This window comes from Phragmites australis, chromosome 22 (assembly GCF_958298935.1).
Source record: "Phragmites australis chromosome 22, lpPhrAust1.1, whole genome shotgun sequence".
Lineage (NCBI taxonomy): Eukaryota > Viridiplantae > Streptophyta > Magnoliopsida > Poales > Poaceae > Phragmites > Phragmites australis.
In genome coordinates this window covers 22,269,371-22,284,546 of record NC_084942.1, presented here as the reverse complement: position 1 = coordinate 22,284,546, position 15,176 = coordinate 22,269,371, and the positions used below count along the sequence as shown (strand labels likewise).

General features: G+C 43.0%; 1 protein-coding gene across 2 annotated transcripts; it reads right to left on the bottom strand.

Annotated features, from left to right (window-relative positions):
- Positions 1 to 587: 587 nt before the first annotated feature.
- LOC133904690 (methylcrotonoyl-CoA carboxylase subunit alpha, mitochondrial) lies at positions 588 to 15,176 on the bottom strand. 2 transcript variants are annotated; one of them, XM_062346174.1, is made up of 17 exons: positions 14,690 to 15,176; positions 14,121 to 14,242; positions 13,890 to 14,037; positions 13,452 to 13,589; positions 13,257 to 13,352; positions 13,115 to 13,174; positions 12,621 to 12,713; positions 9,988 to 10,099; positions 9,803 to 9,907; positions 9,586 to 9,722; positions 8,883 to 9,108; positions 8,629 to 8,795; positions 7,810 to 7,923; positions 7,476 to 7,718; positions 7,296 to 7,391; positions 1,143 to 6,140; positions 588 to 996 (listed from the first exon to the last, which is right to left on the bottom strand). In XM_062346174.1, exons 1-16 carry the CDS (start codon positions 15,077 to 15,079, stop codon positions 6,123 to 6,125), a joined length of 2,265 nt encoding a protein of 754 aa, XP_062202158.1. In that variant the 5' UTR covers positions 15,080 to 15,176; the 3' UTR covers positions 588 to 996; positions 1,143 to 6,122. The 2 variants fall into 2 exon arrangements, with proteins under 2 accessions (XP_062202158.1, XP_062202159.1); XM_062346175.1 differs by having other exon boundaries at positions 1,257 to 6,140.

Here is a 15,176-nt window from a genome sequence, read left to right as displayed (position 1 = left end):
TGCAACTAATAATCCATGATAAGAATGTCACAGGTTTGGCTAAATAATTCAGAAAGTAACGCTGATGCAACACAATCTGTAGAAAATAAGCCTAATAAGAAACAATTAGAGCCCTTTTTGATATTTGCAGTGTCGATGACATGCATCATAAAACTTAGCTAAATCTTAAATCTAAAACCGTACCAAACAAAACCAATATATATATATATATATATATATATATATATATATATATAATTTTAAAAAGAGATATGTTTAATTAGTTATATCCACAGTTGCAACATAGCCAGACATGTACAATTATACTGTTTCATCCTAACCCAAGATATACAAAGCTTACACCCGCTCATGAGACGGACTCACTTGTTAGTATTACAAAATTATCTCATACGAGCCAACAATCACAATATCTACTCTTATGTCCACTCATATAGCCTCAGATTCGATTAATAAAATAAAAACTCAGCTTAACTAATCCAAACAGATACAATCAACCTAACACTATTCTTTTCAACAAATATAACTCCACTCCAACAGTTTCTCCTCAGGCCGCATGTACAGTGCGCATGGATGAAGTAAACCAAACACACAAGAAACTCTGTATCATATAGACTCTCACTGTTATATTATAATCACACATCACATTGCTTACAGTCTCAACAGCTGCGATAGCACAGCACTAGCGGCACTCGGCATCCAGAGAAGGAAAGACCTGATCTGTGGCTAACAGGTATGAACAGCAGCCCCCAATCATAGTATACAGGCAAGGAGATCAAAGCTGGAAAGAATCTAGGGGCCACGGGCTCTGAAGAAGCACAAGCACCCGCCTGCCTGGCCTTCCGGTATCATGCCGCCGCCCTTGCTCGTGTCGAGAGCTTCCAAGAACCGCACCACCTCGTCCATGTCGTGCCGCTTATCCGGGTTCGCGTCCCAGCATTTACGCATGATGTTCGCCATCGCGCTTGGGCAGCGGCGAGGGATGTCCGATCGCAGATTCTGGGCACACAAACATTAGGAAATCGTAAGTTTGTTGTACATATTTCAATGCATGTGTGCGCACACATCATTATTCTGTTGGATGTATTCGATGCGTGAATGAAAATAACAGTTACCAATACTGGACCCAGCAGCTGAAAACAAACCTGATGAACAACAGCAGAAGAGACATCTGCAAAACTGAGGTCTGGATATGGCATGTCACAGCAGTATATTTCCCACAAGCTTAGGAGAGGATAGAGAGCAGGGCGTGTCCTTACCGGCGAAAGGAGAAATCGGTCAGCAGGTCCGAGTGGATATGCACTTCCAGCATAGCAGAAGGCAGCAGACGGAGGGCGACAGCTTAGGAGAGGATAGAGGAAGTCGAGGCGACGGCCAAGTGAAGAGGGTTGGCCTGTTTTGTAGCGGCCGGGAGCGACGGCGAGGCGGTGGACGCCGGCAACAGCAAGACGGAGGAGGCAGGAGCAGGTGGAAGAACGAGGAGTTCAGAAGTTGGGCCCGTGGGATACCGATCATCAGGAGGGGGGAATTCCCGGGGAAGAAACAAAAGCGTGTGAATGGTTGCCGGGGTTTTGCTAGTAAGTCCAGTAGATTTCGAATGAAGTTATATTTATTGAAAAAAATATTTATTTTATTAAATTTGTGATAGGATGAGTGGATGTAAGTGTTAAGATTATGATTAGTTACTTATATAAAAATGATTTTATGACACCGATAAATAAACTCATCTAAATAAGTGCGTAAAAATCTACATCAGCTTCTCTCGAGGTAAACTGAAAATGTACATTTATATCTATCAAACTAAATTAAAATAGTAAATATAAATAACCAAATATTCTTAGTACCCGCCACGCTGTCCCAAAATGTGACAACGATTAAACTCCGTTTTAGGACACTTAAATGTCATCGTCTTATAGCAAGGGATTTCACAGAAATTTATGACTGCTCGAATTCTCGTAGAAATGGAGAAATTTCGTAGGAAATTTGCGATGGCTCATGTTCTCGCAGAAACGGAGAAGAATTCTTGTGACCAGTCCAAGTCCCGATTCTCGTACTGAAATTAAGCTACTTTATTGTGAAATATTCGTAAAGCTCCTACGAACGACAGAGATACCGGGTTTATTTTATCACCACAAAGAGTTTTTGTTCTCTGTCTATAGCTCCGCTATTATTAACCTATACCAAGAACGCAAAATGTCCCTTTAACAATTCAACGCAAAATTAGAAGAGGGACTTCTCCACGGAGAGATTAGCCACAACGGGGATTTTTTTTTTGGCACAACGAAACCCCGGAATTTTATCTGCTAATCCCTCGAATCATTTGGAGAGATAACTTAGCCAAGAACTAAAAGCAAACCCAAAACAATTATGAAGCTCCAAAAATTAAAAAAAAATAGAAAACAAAGGGAAAGGGAGGCAGCGGGCATGCAGCGACCGTGTGCCTGGATCGATGACGCCGCACGAGCATCGACCAGGCGGATCGCCGGAAGAGCGTCGTCGAGCCGCTCGCGCGCTGTATGCTGTGAAGCCAAACCGAACCGGTGAGTCCGCGGCACCGGCGGGAGCGTGCGACGGCGCTGGCGGCCGAGGCCTTCCTCTTGCGCGTGCCCCGCTGCCTCTGGGCTCGACGCCAGACTCGATCCGAAGGATGCGCTCCTCAATGTCGTCGTCGGTGGCGGCCGTCTTGGTGTCCGCGCAGGGCAGCCAAGCACAGGAGGAGGGAGGAGGAGGGGGGTTCTCCTGCCTGGTGGCGGCTTCCTCGCCGAAGGCCGCACCTAGAGGGTGGAGGCGGCGCGTGGAGCGGAAGAAATCGTCGAAGATGACGCCGATGACTCGAGGAGGCCGACGCGTTCGATGTGGACGGAGAAAAATTCTCGTGTCGGGAGACGTGGCTGTTTTCTCCGTGGAAATGGCGTGGATAGGACCCGAAATCCCCTCCTAAGTTGGATAGGACCCGAAATCTTCTAGTGAGTTTTAGTGTTTAAATGATAAAATAATTAAAGGATTAATAAATTTATTAAATTTAAATAGATTTTTACTTGTAAATGATAAAGTCAAATTTATATTATATGAAATATACAAAAGTAAAAAAAATAACTAGCAAAGATTAAAACTGTTTTTTTTCAGCTTTTAATATTTAATTTATTTTAAAAAATTATCTTAAAAATTAAAAATTATAAACTATTATTTAGTAGAACTCTTATAATTTGAAGCACGTAAGTTACTGGTTTGCAAACGATTGCCAACAAAATAGTTCACAGGCGAGCGAATCAGTGAAAACTAAATTTTTTCAGCGCCTAACATTTAATTTATTTTTAAAAAAATCACTCTAAAACTTAAAAATTATTATTTAGCCGAACTTCTACGGTCTGAAACCGTAAGCTACTGGTTTGCAAACTATTGCCAACAAAATAGTTCGCGGGCGAATCAACTTTATTTACCAACCACATCCTTTTTGGCTTGTGGGGCAACGTGCGCAAAGGAGCTCGCAGGCGGTCGAGTCGATCTCTGTCTCGCTTCCTCCTCCGTGCTATTTGAGAGATTAAGTGGCTGTTTGTTTTTTATTATTTTAATAAATTCTAGTTTTTAAAATCAAAATAAAAAATAAATAGTTTGATTCTACACTACAGAATCTATGATCTAAAACTAGATTATACCATAATACATAATATAGAAAAATATTTTTTCACATCATGAATTATGAATTATGACACATATTTACCTATCATTAACATTACAAACATAATTTTCCTTTGTTTCTCCTCTCTCCCAAACTCTGTTTGCTCTCTCTTTTCCCGTCTTCACCCCGCTCCACCTCCACAAATTCCTCTACACCGCTATGGACGACCTCAAGCAGACCATCTTGCTCGCATCCGACTCTCTTGCGGCGGCGGCCGCCTCCCCATCCGTTCGTGTGAAGGCGCTCTCCTTCTGCGCCCGTGACAAGTCCTGCCGTCGTCGCTCCTCTGCCTCCACCTCTCCGGCCTCACCTCCTCCCCGCATGCGCAAGTCCACTTATGGTGCCTTTAATCCCTCCACGATGCACTTCGAGCTCGGCCACACAGCAGTCAGCTCTTGCGTCAGTGGAGAAGTCACAACACTTGTCGAGCTTGAGCTCCTACAACATGCGACCGCGCGCATGGACGAGCACCACGATGTCGTCGTCCGTGACGGTCATGTGGCGCAGGTGGACCGCTTTGACGATCATACGGTGCCAACAACGGCACACCAGTGAGGCCACCTCTCGATCGCGTGGGTCGTCGACGCAGCCGAACACGAGTTGCAGCACCTCCTCACGGACGCGGCTGTAGTTGGAGTTGAGCGCCCGACTGAGCCGCCGTGGCTCTGACACCTCACCGCTCATCGGATCATAGGCAAATCGACTACCCCGTTCGACTGGCTCGCCGGAGATCTAGACCAGCTACAAGCATGGAGGTTTTTCTCCCATTTTGCTCTAATTTTTGCGTGTGTGGGCTTCTGAGAAATGAGATATTCTAATAAAATGATACCATTTATTTTAGATTTAGATTGTATAATCTAGATTCTAGATCGTGAGAATCAAAATCTAAATTGTTAGAATCAAAATAAAAAACAAACAAACCCTAAATGTTTCTATTTAAGAGATTTTCAATTAAAAAGTTTCAAATTAAGAAAAGTTTTAAGTTGAGAAAATTTTATGTCTCGAGAAAGTTTTAAGTCAAAATTAAGAAAAGTTTCAAATCATTCGATAGAAGTTCCGATTTCACCGAGAAAAAATAACCAGAAAAAAATAAAAAGAAAAAACTAATGTTTACCCTAACTTCTGCGCCAGCACCAGCGGTGGCTCCGGCAACATGGTAGCCTCCTGTTCTCTATTGACTGCAGCGAGGAGGTGCAGGCGTGCAGCGGTGGTGAAGCATGCGATGGCGCAAGATCTAGCGTTGGGCGGAGATCTGGTTTGTGTCGGAGAGGGGATCTGGCGACGGGGTGGAGGGGATTCTGTCACTGGCGTCTCATGGTTCTTAGCTGCCTTAGAGTATCTTCAACCGATTCTCTAAATCTCACTCCCTATATTTTCATATAGAGAATCTATTCAAAAGATTCCTTTTATATTTCTCTACACGCTCCAACCGACTCCTTAAATCCCACTCTTTAAATTTCACTCACATATATTTTATTAGTATCCTATAAATAAAATATATTTACAATGACTATATTTTCAACAGCTAAATTTTGTATATATTTGAATTTTATTTGAACTCAAATTAAATTAAAAGAATAATATCACATGAAATAATAAAAATGCATATAAATAGGAAATTATAAGGGAACTCACTTTTTCATCATATAATCTAGGGCTGAAAATAATTTTAAAAATTAATCCATCACATAAGAAGAATATTAATGAATTTTTCCAGATTTTTGAGAATTTATTTGAGGCCCAAACAATTGTTACAATTTATAAAAGTAGTCTTTTTTGAAGAATTTTAGTTTAAATTATACACAGATTTTTGGGGTGAATCTAGTTAAAATAGGTTGCATATAGATTATGAAACAAGTACACAAAATTTTAGGATTTTTGGAGCAACAGAAAAGCATCGTTGGAATAGAGAAGATGAGGAAAATTCGAGTATTGTTCAAAGGGTCCACAAGTCATAGTCTCTAGCGAATGGAGATGGTGAGCGTCCACAAGTCATCGTCTCTAGCGAATGGAGATGGCGAGCGAGACCGCTCGCTGGAAGTGGTGAGCCACACCGATCGGATAGCGAGCGCACAAACATAGCGAGCCAATTGGAGAGCCGGTTGGAGGATTTTTTTTTTTTTACCGATCGCTATATTTGACGATAGGAAGTCGGATAAAGAGCCGGTTGGAGTTTCTTAATGGGTAACGGCAGGCCAATTGGATTCCATTTGTTTATTTCATTGTACAATGCGATGCAGAATACACACTATACAGGGCAAATGGACAAATGGGCAAATGATGGGGTTGGAGCTGGGAGTTCATGAGCTGTTTACCCAACAGATGAACTCCTTTTATTTGTTCGTCTGCGTTTCCTTCTGGAGGACGGCCGCTGTGCAAGTCAATTCCCGGAGCATGTATGAATTGATCGATACGGGTTCTGGTCCCGTTTCTAGGTATCTTTGTCTCAATTTGCACTGCCATCCTGCAAAAGGGAAACTTCACGTTCAGACCAGTGCTAAATCTAGAAGCAACAATATTTGTACTAATCGTATCTGTTGGTGTTGATCTTGGCTACCTACCTAACGACCCTAACCGTGACCGAATCTTAAGGGGATACTCACACACAGCTTGATCGGAGGCGCAACCAACAAATTGGTTGCAATCCCCATCCGTGCAGCGCCACAATAAAAAGGGGAGGAGCCGGCGCCCACGATGACGAGTTCTCGCGCGGTACTTGCCTAAACCCTAACACACCTTAAGCCCTAACGTATTTGTCAAAGCACTGGCAGACCGCCGCCACCTCTTCAACCTCGTCGATGTCTTTAACACCGACAACTACGCCTCTGCACCAACTCATCTTCATCGCCGGACTGCAACGGCACTTCGTCAAGCGAAGCATACCCTGTCGTGGCTCTACATCAACTGATCGACAAGGCACTATGGCCTCATCTGCATCAGGTAAGTCCTCACGCTTCCGCATAACGTAAGTGTTTACAATCTAAGGCCAATTATCATGTGTTAAGACCCAATTAGACCTAACAGTATCGTATGGAATTGTGGAAGTCATCTTTGAGAAGCTGACAAAAAGAAAGTGAGAAACATTATTTAGTTTTAAAAAGTTCGTATGTTGTAGTAAAGGGGGATACCTGGTTCCTACATAAAACATTGTAACCTTTCTGGTGGGGTTTGATCCCGCAACTTCCACTATAAACAAGGATTCGCTTTCGCAGTTACTATTTATTGCTGCTGCTTTCTTTCACCATAGAGTAGCACATCATTGAGCACTGTTGTTGGTTAAAGTCATTATAGTTGGCTAAAATAAAATGGTCAAGAATTTATGCAACAGGTGCTTGCTGCTGCTAATGCTTGCCATAGACTGAGGGGAGCGCACTGGGTCACAGATGTGTGTGGTTCCTTATGCTGCGCAACACACAATTCTAAATGTGATCACTTATTAGCTTTCGCATTTCCCTTTTATTTTAGTTTATCTTCTAAGTTTGAATGCCTTTCAAGAAATTTAATGCTATTGGTCTAAATCTAACGATGATCGATGGCGGAGCTTAGCACTAACTTTGTAGTGACAAAAAGGAAAGCAAGCTGCAAACTTTCATGGATATTATAAAAACCTACCACATACCTTGATAGTGAAAAGGACACTAGAGTCAAAAACTTGTTGCCCAGCAGTAACCTTCAGGCCCTCGATATATCCGGCACGAGGCGCCTTCACAACATGCTGAAAAGGAGTAAGATAACAATTTTAGTGCTCATTAAGTTGGTCAAAACATAAAAAGTAACCAGCAAAAGGGTATATCTAGACCTCCATCTTCATTGCTTCCATAACCATGACAGGCTTGCCTGCATCCACCTGTGCCCCATCTTCAAGCAAAACCTTCACAATCAAACCAGCCATCGGTGCCAGAACACTCCCTTTTGGATGTGACTTTCCCTCAGAAGAATGGCTAGGTTGAGAACTATCATCAACTACATGCTCGGCTCTCACAGTTTGTCTGTAGTGGTGGTGATGCTTCCCATGCCAGATGTGTATATGTTTGCTATTACCCTGTAAGAAGCGAAGGAAATTTAGGGAGGGTATTACAGTCAGAACAAACTATATATGCATCAGTTCACTGTGACAAAAGTATCAGGTTTACCTTTAAATAAGATGCTAGAGTCACATCAGTTTGCAGACCAGCAACATCAACACGAAAATCATTGTCACCTTTATGATCAACTTTGACATCCAAACCAGAAGCGCCATCTTCAGTCTGACCACGATAGAAATATAATTAGTGAAAATATCGATCGACTGATAAGGTGTATCGCTAAATGTCAAGTAACTGCTTATCACCTGCCCATTTATTTGCTATCTCGTGACAAGCAATTCTGCTCAAAGTGCAGTGTGAATGAAATTCACCCCTGTGATCAGTTGCGTGATCTTTTAAATCCTACTTGCTTAATCTTCTCAGTTGAAGTTGGTTGTATAAGGTAATATGGGGAATAACATACAGCAGACATAATAGGAGTGTCCATGGTGGCAACCAATTTCCAATAGGTTCTGCTTGAAATACTCTCTCTATCACTAAATGTAGGCCATCTGAATGTGTTCTGTCAAATGTTCTATTTTTTTATCATCAGTTATGTAAAAGCGTATCAGATTGGCCAAGTGAATCTGGTATTCTAGATTTACCATGAAATATATGCTGTGTTTTTAAGATACCTTTTTTTTTGCAATTCATAACAACACAATGCAACAAACATACTAGTACTAATGGAGACCATGTCAATGGATTTAGTGACAGAGGGTTCATTACATTGGTTATGGAGAATATTATATCAAGTGCATCATTACTTTTTTGTTTGTCTCTATTAGCATAGTACTAATCATCTTTCTGACTTGGCTTCCATCAGCTCGTGTTCAAATATGCAAAAAAGTATTTGAAAAGTACTCTGTGCATATGCGTAGTAATAACCTCAATGAAGTAGCTTCCATCAGATCGATATGCAATGAACAATTTAAGAAGTTCCTCACTGAATCCATCATGTTCCTTATCCAACTCGAGTTCCAGTGGACGCCTAGCAAAGTGATGCATCCTGAAAGGTGGATTAGTGTACCATGCTGACAGTGTCTTGTCACCTCCTGAAAAGTAAAGTATATGTCATTACCAGATCATATTGGCAATGATATTGTTGAATGAATAAACAAAACGGTGGGCCTATAACATACGTAGCGATTCTTCAGATGTAATGTGATCCTTCTTGCAAATGCAAGCAGCAGCCAAAATTCCACCAAGCTCAGTTACATCATGTGATTCACCTGAGGACTTAGCAGAAGTACTCACAAAATCATCTTTATAATGATCAATGAAGTGTGTGTCCACTAGGCCTTTTTCAAAGGCACTATGGCTTGCAAGTTCTTGGAGGAAACCAACATTGGTTGGCAAACCTGCAATCTGTTTATGCGTTAACAAAGGTATGACAGGGAGATTATTATCAAAATGACTGCATCAGGACTCTACACTTCTGAAGGTCCATGGACTATCTATTCATTAAAGATTAATAGTAGTCTACTGCCAATGGAATGTCACCAGTTAAGAACTCATGGAAATGTTTAGCAAGTAACCACCATAAACAAAGGGTGTCTCAGTTTAACATATGCTGCTGACTTTTGTATGGTATGAGCAAAAGAATAGAGGCAGCAACTGAACTTCTTGAAATGAACTAGCCCAGACCAATTCACAAAATTACACCTAGTGCCTCGAATATCTTCAGCATCAGATGCACACATTTGTAAAAGTCTTTTATGATGACTGAAATTACATCAATATGCAGGAAGGTCACCGAAGACAAAGGGGATATTTGGAAAGAAAAAAGATCCACAAGGATAATACATCAAAAGAAATGTGTCAATTCAGTTGAAGGATATACACCTGAAAGTTTGACAAGCAGTTCTTTAGCTTGACTAGTGCAGCACTGCGACTTTCACCCCACACTACAAGTTTGGCGATCATGGGATCATAATGCATGCTGACAGTATCTCCTTCTTCAACTCCAGTTTCAACTCTTACTGATCAAGAATATGTTACTTATGCCACACTGAAATATAACTGGTAATAGAATCGGTCATAGGTTATCTCCAAAACATACCTGTTGGGGCAGAAGGGACTGGTCGGTAGTGATGTAAGGTTCCTGTTGCAGGAAGAAATCCTCTTGGAACATTTTCAGCATATATTCGAGCTTCAAATGCATGTCCTAGATCAAGGTACACCATAGTTAATTAGTATTTCTGACTTCAAGTTTTGATGACAGCATGAATGTTTGATAAGGTTTACCATTTAACTGGATCTGTTCCTGAGATAAGGGCAGACGTTCTCCATTTGCAACACGTATTTGCCACTCCACAAGATCTTGACCAACAACCATCTCTGTTACTGGGTGTTCAACCTTCAAAGATTAATTCACAAGATGAGTTTTTTTAGTAAGTAAATCCACTAAACATAGTTCTAATGAAGCCATATTCGCATCAGACAATCCATATACAGATGCAAAAATCTACCAAGGATGTATGTTTGACATAATTGCACATGCTCAACTGCTAGCTTTTAAAATAGATTTCTTTATGTCATTTGTGACATAATTGCACATGCTCAATTGCTAGTTTTAAATATAGATTCTTTATGTCTCCTTGCAGCTTTGATTGTTTTTTTGTTTTCCTCATAATCCTAAGTTTTAACTGCTTCCTATTTGAGAATGGGTGGTTGAAAATATTCAGTCCACCATCTCAAGTGGACCTCGCAAATCTAAGTTTAGGTAATATTGTCAAAGAAGGTTATGTGATAAGAGTACCAGGAAGTTGAGAAAGGTGGAATTTCAACCTCTCATAGATAAAGTCGACGCTAGACTGTTGGGGTGGAAAGGCAAGCATCTCACAAGGGTAGGAAGAACAACATTGGCACAAACGGTTCTGTCCTCAACAATCACTTACCATGCAACAGTACATAATCTACCAAAATGGGTCATAAAAAAAGGTGGACAGGATTAGAAGGAACTTTATTTGGAAAGGAGAGGATAGAGACTGCATGACCGGAGGCCACTGCCTAGTTAATTGGATGATAGTTTGTAGGCCAAAAGAATTTGGCGGCCTGGGAGTTCTAGATCTCACAAAATCCGGCAGGGTGCTGAGAATACACTGGCTCTGGTACCATTGGATGGAAGATGAGCGACCATGGGCAGGCATGCCGATACCGTGCGATGAGGCCAACAGAGATCTTTTCGCTGTATCTACAGAAGTAATCCTAGGAGATGGAAATAAAGCACTGTTCTGGAAGGACTGGTGGCTAAATGGAATAGTGCCAAGGGACAAGGCACCAAACCTGTACAATCTGGCCAGATCAAAAACAGGACCGTGGCTATGGAGCTTAGAAACAACAATTGGATAAGGTTGGTCTGGATGCTAAGCACGGCGGTAGAGGTGACTGAGTTCATTCAGTTATGGTCTTTAATTCAGAATGTCAACCGGCAGCCAGATCGCAAGGACCCACTGCGATGGAGATGGACTGCTACCGCCCAATACACAGGGCATACAGGACACAGTTCATCGGACCACTATGGCCTTTCAAATCTACCAGTTTATGGAAAGCAAAAGCTGAGCCAAAGGTGATTCAATTCGCATGGATTGCCATGCATCAAAAAATTCTCACGGTGGACAACTTAGCGAGGAGGGGATGGGAACATGAGCCTATGTGTCGACTGTGTAATTTGGAGATTGAAACGCCCGAACACCTGCTGATACAATGCAGTTTTGCACAGCAAGTATGAACTGATGGCCTGCGGATCAAAACCCAAGAACAGCGAGCACACACACATGAGCACTTAGCGAGCACACAGACGAGCACTCGAGCACACACAAGCACTGCTCAGAACTCACGAGTAGTGCTCGACCATTGCTGGAAGAGCTCACACGACCACTCGTAATCACACAAGAGCACTCAAATGCGAGAGTTTGTGGCACCGCACACCAATGCCCTTTTCACACTTCTATTCCTCTTCTCTTATTCACCACACTCTGATCACAATGGTTTATATAAGCACGCACGCACTAGGTAGCCATGCCATGTTTGGCCGCACGACCCGGCCAAGCACTCCCGTGGCTTGCCCACTAAACCACCTCCCTACATACAATCCACATTCTCCTGCATGCCAAGCGCCATGTAACTAACTTGCATGCCACTAACCGAAGCCCACACATAGCTCCAGGACGCTATGCACTTACTGTGTCCACACAACACTAGCTCGGCTATTTGGCCCTGCTCATCCGCCCACCATGCACACACACTTTTGTGCATCACTAATGGCTAATCAACTCCCTAAGTCGTGCAACACGCACACTACTTTGGACTTAGTACCACTCCTATTCTACGCGATGCAACACGCACACTTAAACAACATGATTAAGTCCAACATAGGCACATGGATGGACCTCGGGGACATGACTACACACCAATTGAGCGCAGCTGCAGTAGAGGAATGGTTTCAAGAAGCCATGGAGCGAACGCCAAAGGAGCAGCGCAAACGTAAAGCAGGGGCAATCCTTTACGTTTGGTGGAATGTCTGGAAGGAGCGGAATTGACAGATTTTTCAAGGAGAAAACCTTGATCAGCTACAGGTAGCCTGGCGCACAAAGGAAGAGATTGGCATGCATCGGCTAGCACATCAGGAGAGTGGTGCGCCACAGCTAATTCAGAGTGTTTAGATGACGCTACATGTTGCTTAGTTTGTTTTGTTTCCTAGTAGTTTAAACCAATCCCAGCATATAGTTTTTTTTAGTGCAACTTTGTAACAGGCTACTCTAGTAGCCTGTGTATCTTTGTAATTTATTCCCCTAAGTTTAATGAAGGGTAGTGCTCCTGCCATTTTTCGTCAAAAAAAAATGCCCAGGCATCTTAGATGATCGTAAATATAGTACCTGGAGTCGAGTATTCATCTCCATGAAATAGAATTCTCCAGAAAGAGTATCCACAATAAACTCCACTGTTCCAGCATTGTAGTAACCAACTGCCTTCAACACAAATAATCCAATAAGTGACCCTGTATATAAAATACAAACATTAAACAGAAATAACTAGTGAAGAACATATCAAAGAGGGAACAAAGGAAGAACTACTTGTTTTATAACAAACAGCTTGGAAAAAGGTTTGGTAGCTTGCAACTATTAAGTTGAATATTATTCTACAAAAAAGTGGACGAATAAAAGTTTGTAAACAGTGCATAAGTTTGGATTGAACTTCATGTGAAGTTGCTTTTACATTTGTCATCCCATAAATTGAGGTGAAAATAATAATATATAACTTGGCAACTGGACAGTTGGTGTGTAGGGAACAAAGCTCAACCAACAATAATGAACTGAATGCATCAAATATGTCTTTAAATCAAAGCTTTTAATATTCAGAATAATGTCACCTTTGCTGCAGACACAGCAGCTTCACCAATATGAGACCGAAACTCAGCTGCCACATTTGGCTGCACCATAAATAAACAGAAAACTGAACTTGTTATTTATTTAAAGAAAATTTGGGGGTATTGACAACTAATAAAGCCTTACAGCTGGAGCCTCCTCGATAATCTTTTGATGCCTTCGTTGTAGGCTGCAGTCCCTCTCATAAAGGTGAACTACATTTCCATGTTGGTCGCCAAATACCTTCAAATATCAAAATAGCACCGTGGAAGAAAATAGAGACTGGCTACAAAGATACGATTATAAAAGGACTGTGGCATGAATAACATCATTGAATCTTACCTGGACCTCTACATGTCTGGGTTGAGTAATATACTTCTCAATCAATAGTGTGTTGACGCCAAATGATGCTGCAGCTTCCCTCTGAGCGCTCAGTACAGAATCCACAAAATCAGCAGGCCTTTGAACTATTCTCATACCCTTAAGAAAAGAAATAAGATGAAAAAAAAGGTTAATGAAGAAATAGTGGCCGGAACGATCAAAGTAATAGATGCACTTGTAAAATTGGACATGTACTCTCTCTCTCTCTCTCAAAAACACATACAAAGAAATGCAACTGGCAAAGAAGAGAAGAGCCTACAATTTTTAAAAAAGATGTGTAACCTCAAGCAACTAGAGAGCAGGATTCTCTCAGTAAACGGAAAACAAAAACAAACAATGAAGAACTCAAATATCATATGCCACACAACAACTTTCCTCATCTGAGACACTTTGGCATACCTTGCCCCCTCCACCATGGGTGGGCTTGATCAAAACTGGATATCCAATTTTATCAGCTTCAAGTTTTAATAGCTCAATGTCTTGTTCAGCCCCATGGTAACCTGGAACCAGCGGCACGCCAGCAGCACCCATGATCCTCTTAGACGCACTGTTTTTTACATACTTTAGAACGCATAGTTCCAAACAAAAGGAAAAGTAATCTCTATGCAAAATGGACAGTGATATATTTACCTCTTATCACCCATATCTCGGATTGCAGATGCTGGTGGTCCAATGAATTTAAGCCCCTCAGCTTCACAGAGCTGTGCAAAATCAGCACTCTCTGAAAGAAAACCATATCCTGGGTGGATAGCCTGCACGAATCATACACAAACAAATGCCTCAGAAAGATACATACCCCCCATCACGCCACACTTCAACCTTCATACTATGAGTCCTCAAAAAGAAAAACTTCATATTGTTTTCTGATGACTGTTTTTATGTCCTTACGAAAATGTGATCCTAGCATCCACTACTATTTCAGGGTGTCTCGAGGACAATCAAGTGGCACAATTACAGAGCCCCACATACTAGCTACTGTCACCTAGAGTGGAGGTGTGTGACGGGGGATGCTCATTTGAAGCAACGTACTGTCTACATTCAACCATCGATCGGTGCTCAGTAAGCTAAGTGACGTATTCGCCTTCTTTGCAGAGTAATACGCATGCAACTCCAAACCCGCACTGGGCTAACACTGACAGCGCGGGAGTTACAGAATCAATCAACGACAAGCACCGAGGAGGACGGGGGCGACCGACTACCTGGGCGCCGGTGCGGCGCGCGGCGTCGACGATGGCGGCGGCGTTGAGGTAGCTCTCCCGCGCGGGCGGCGGGCCGAGCCTGACGGCCTCGTCGGCGGCGCGCACGTGCAGCGCGCCGCGGTCGGCGTCGCTGTACACGGCCACCGTGGCGACGCCGAGCCGCCGCGCGGTGCGCATCACCCGGCACGCGATCTCGCCCCGGTTCGCCACCAGCACCTTCCCGATCCCCCCGCCGCCGCCCGCCGCCGCAGGGGAGGGGGAGGAGGAGGAGGAGGAGAGGAGCCGAGTGGCGAGGAGGAGTGGAAGGGGCACGGGGCTGGGGCTGGGGCTGGGGCTGGGGCTCCGGCCGCGGCGGCGGAGGTGGAGGTGGAGGAGGCGGGAGGCCATCATGCGGTGGGGTAGTGCGGTGAGCGAGGCGGGCGATGGGTCCGGGAAATGATTCGCGGGGATGGGGTTGGTCCGGCTGGATAAGGGTGGTGACGGTTTG

What these genes read in the sequence shown, in the direction of transcription:
- LOC133904690 (XM_062346174.1), bottom strand. Translation starts at nt 15,079, where the DNA reads ATGATGGCCTCCCGCCTCCTCCACCTCCACCTCCGCCGCCGCGGCCGG. An exon ending in ACTGCTTGTCAAACTTTCAG is followed by an intron (nt 9,109 to 9,585) that starts GTGTATATCCTT and finishes ACGCATAAACAG; the next exon opens with ATTGCAGGTTTGCCAACCAA. An exon ending in CTCTAGCATCTTATTTAAAG is followed by an intron (nt 7,719 to 7,809) that starts GTAAACCTGATA and finishes CGCTTCTTACAG; the next exon opens with GGTAATAGCAAACATATACA.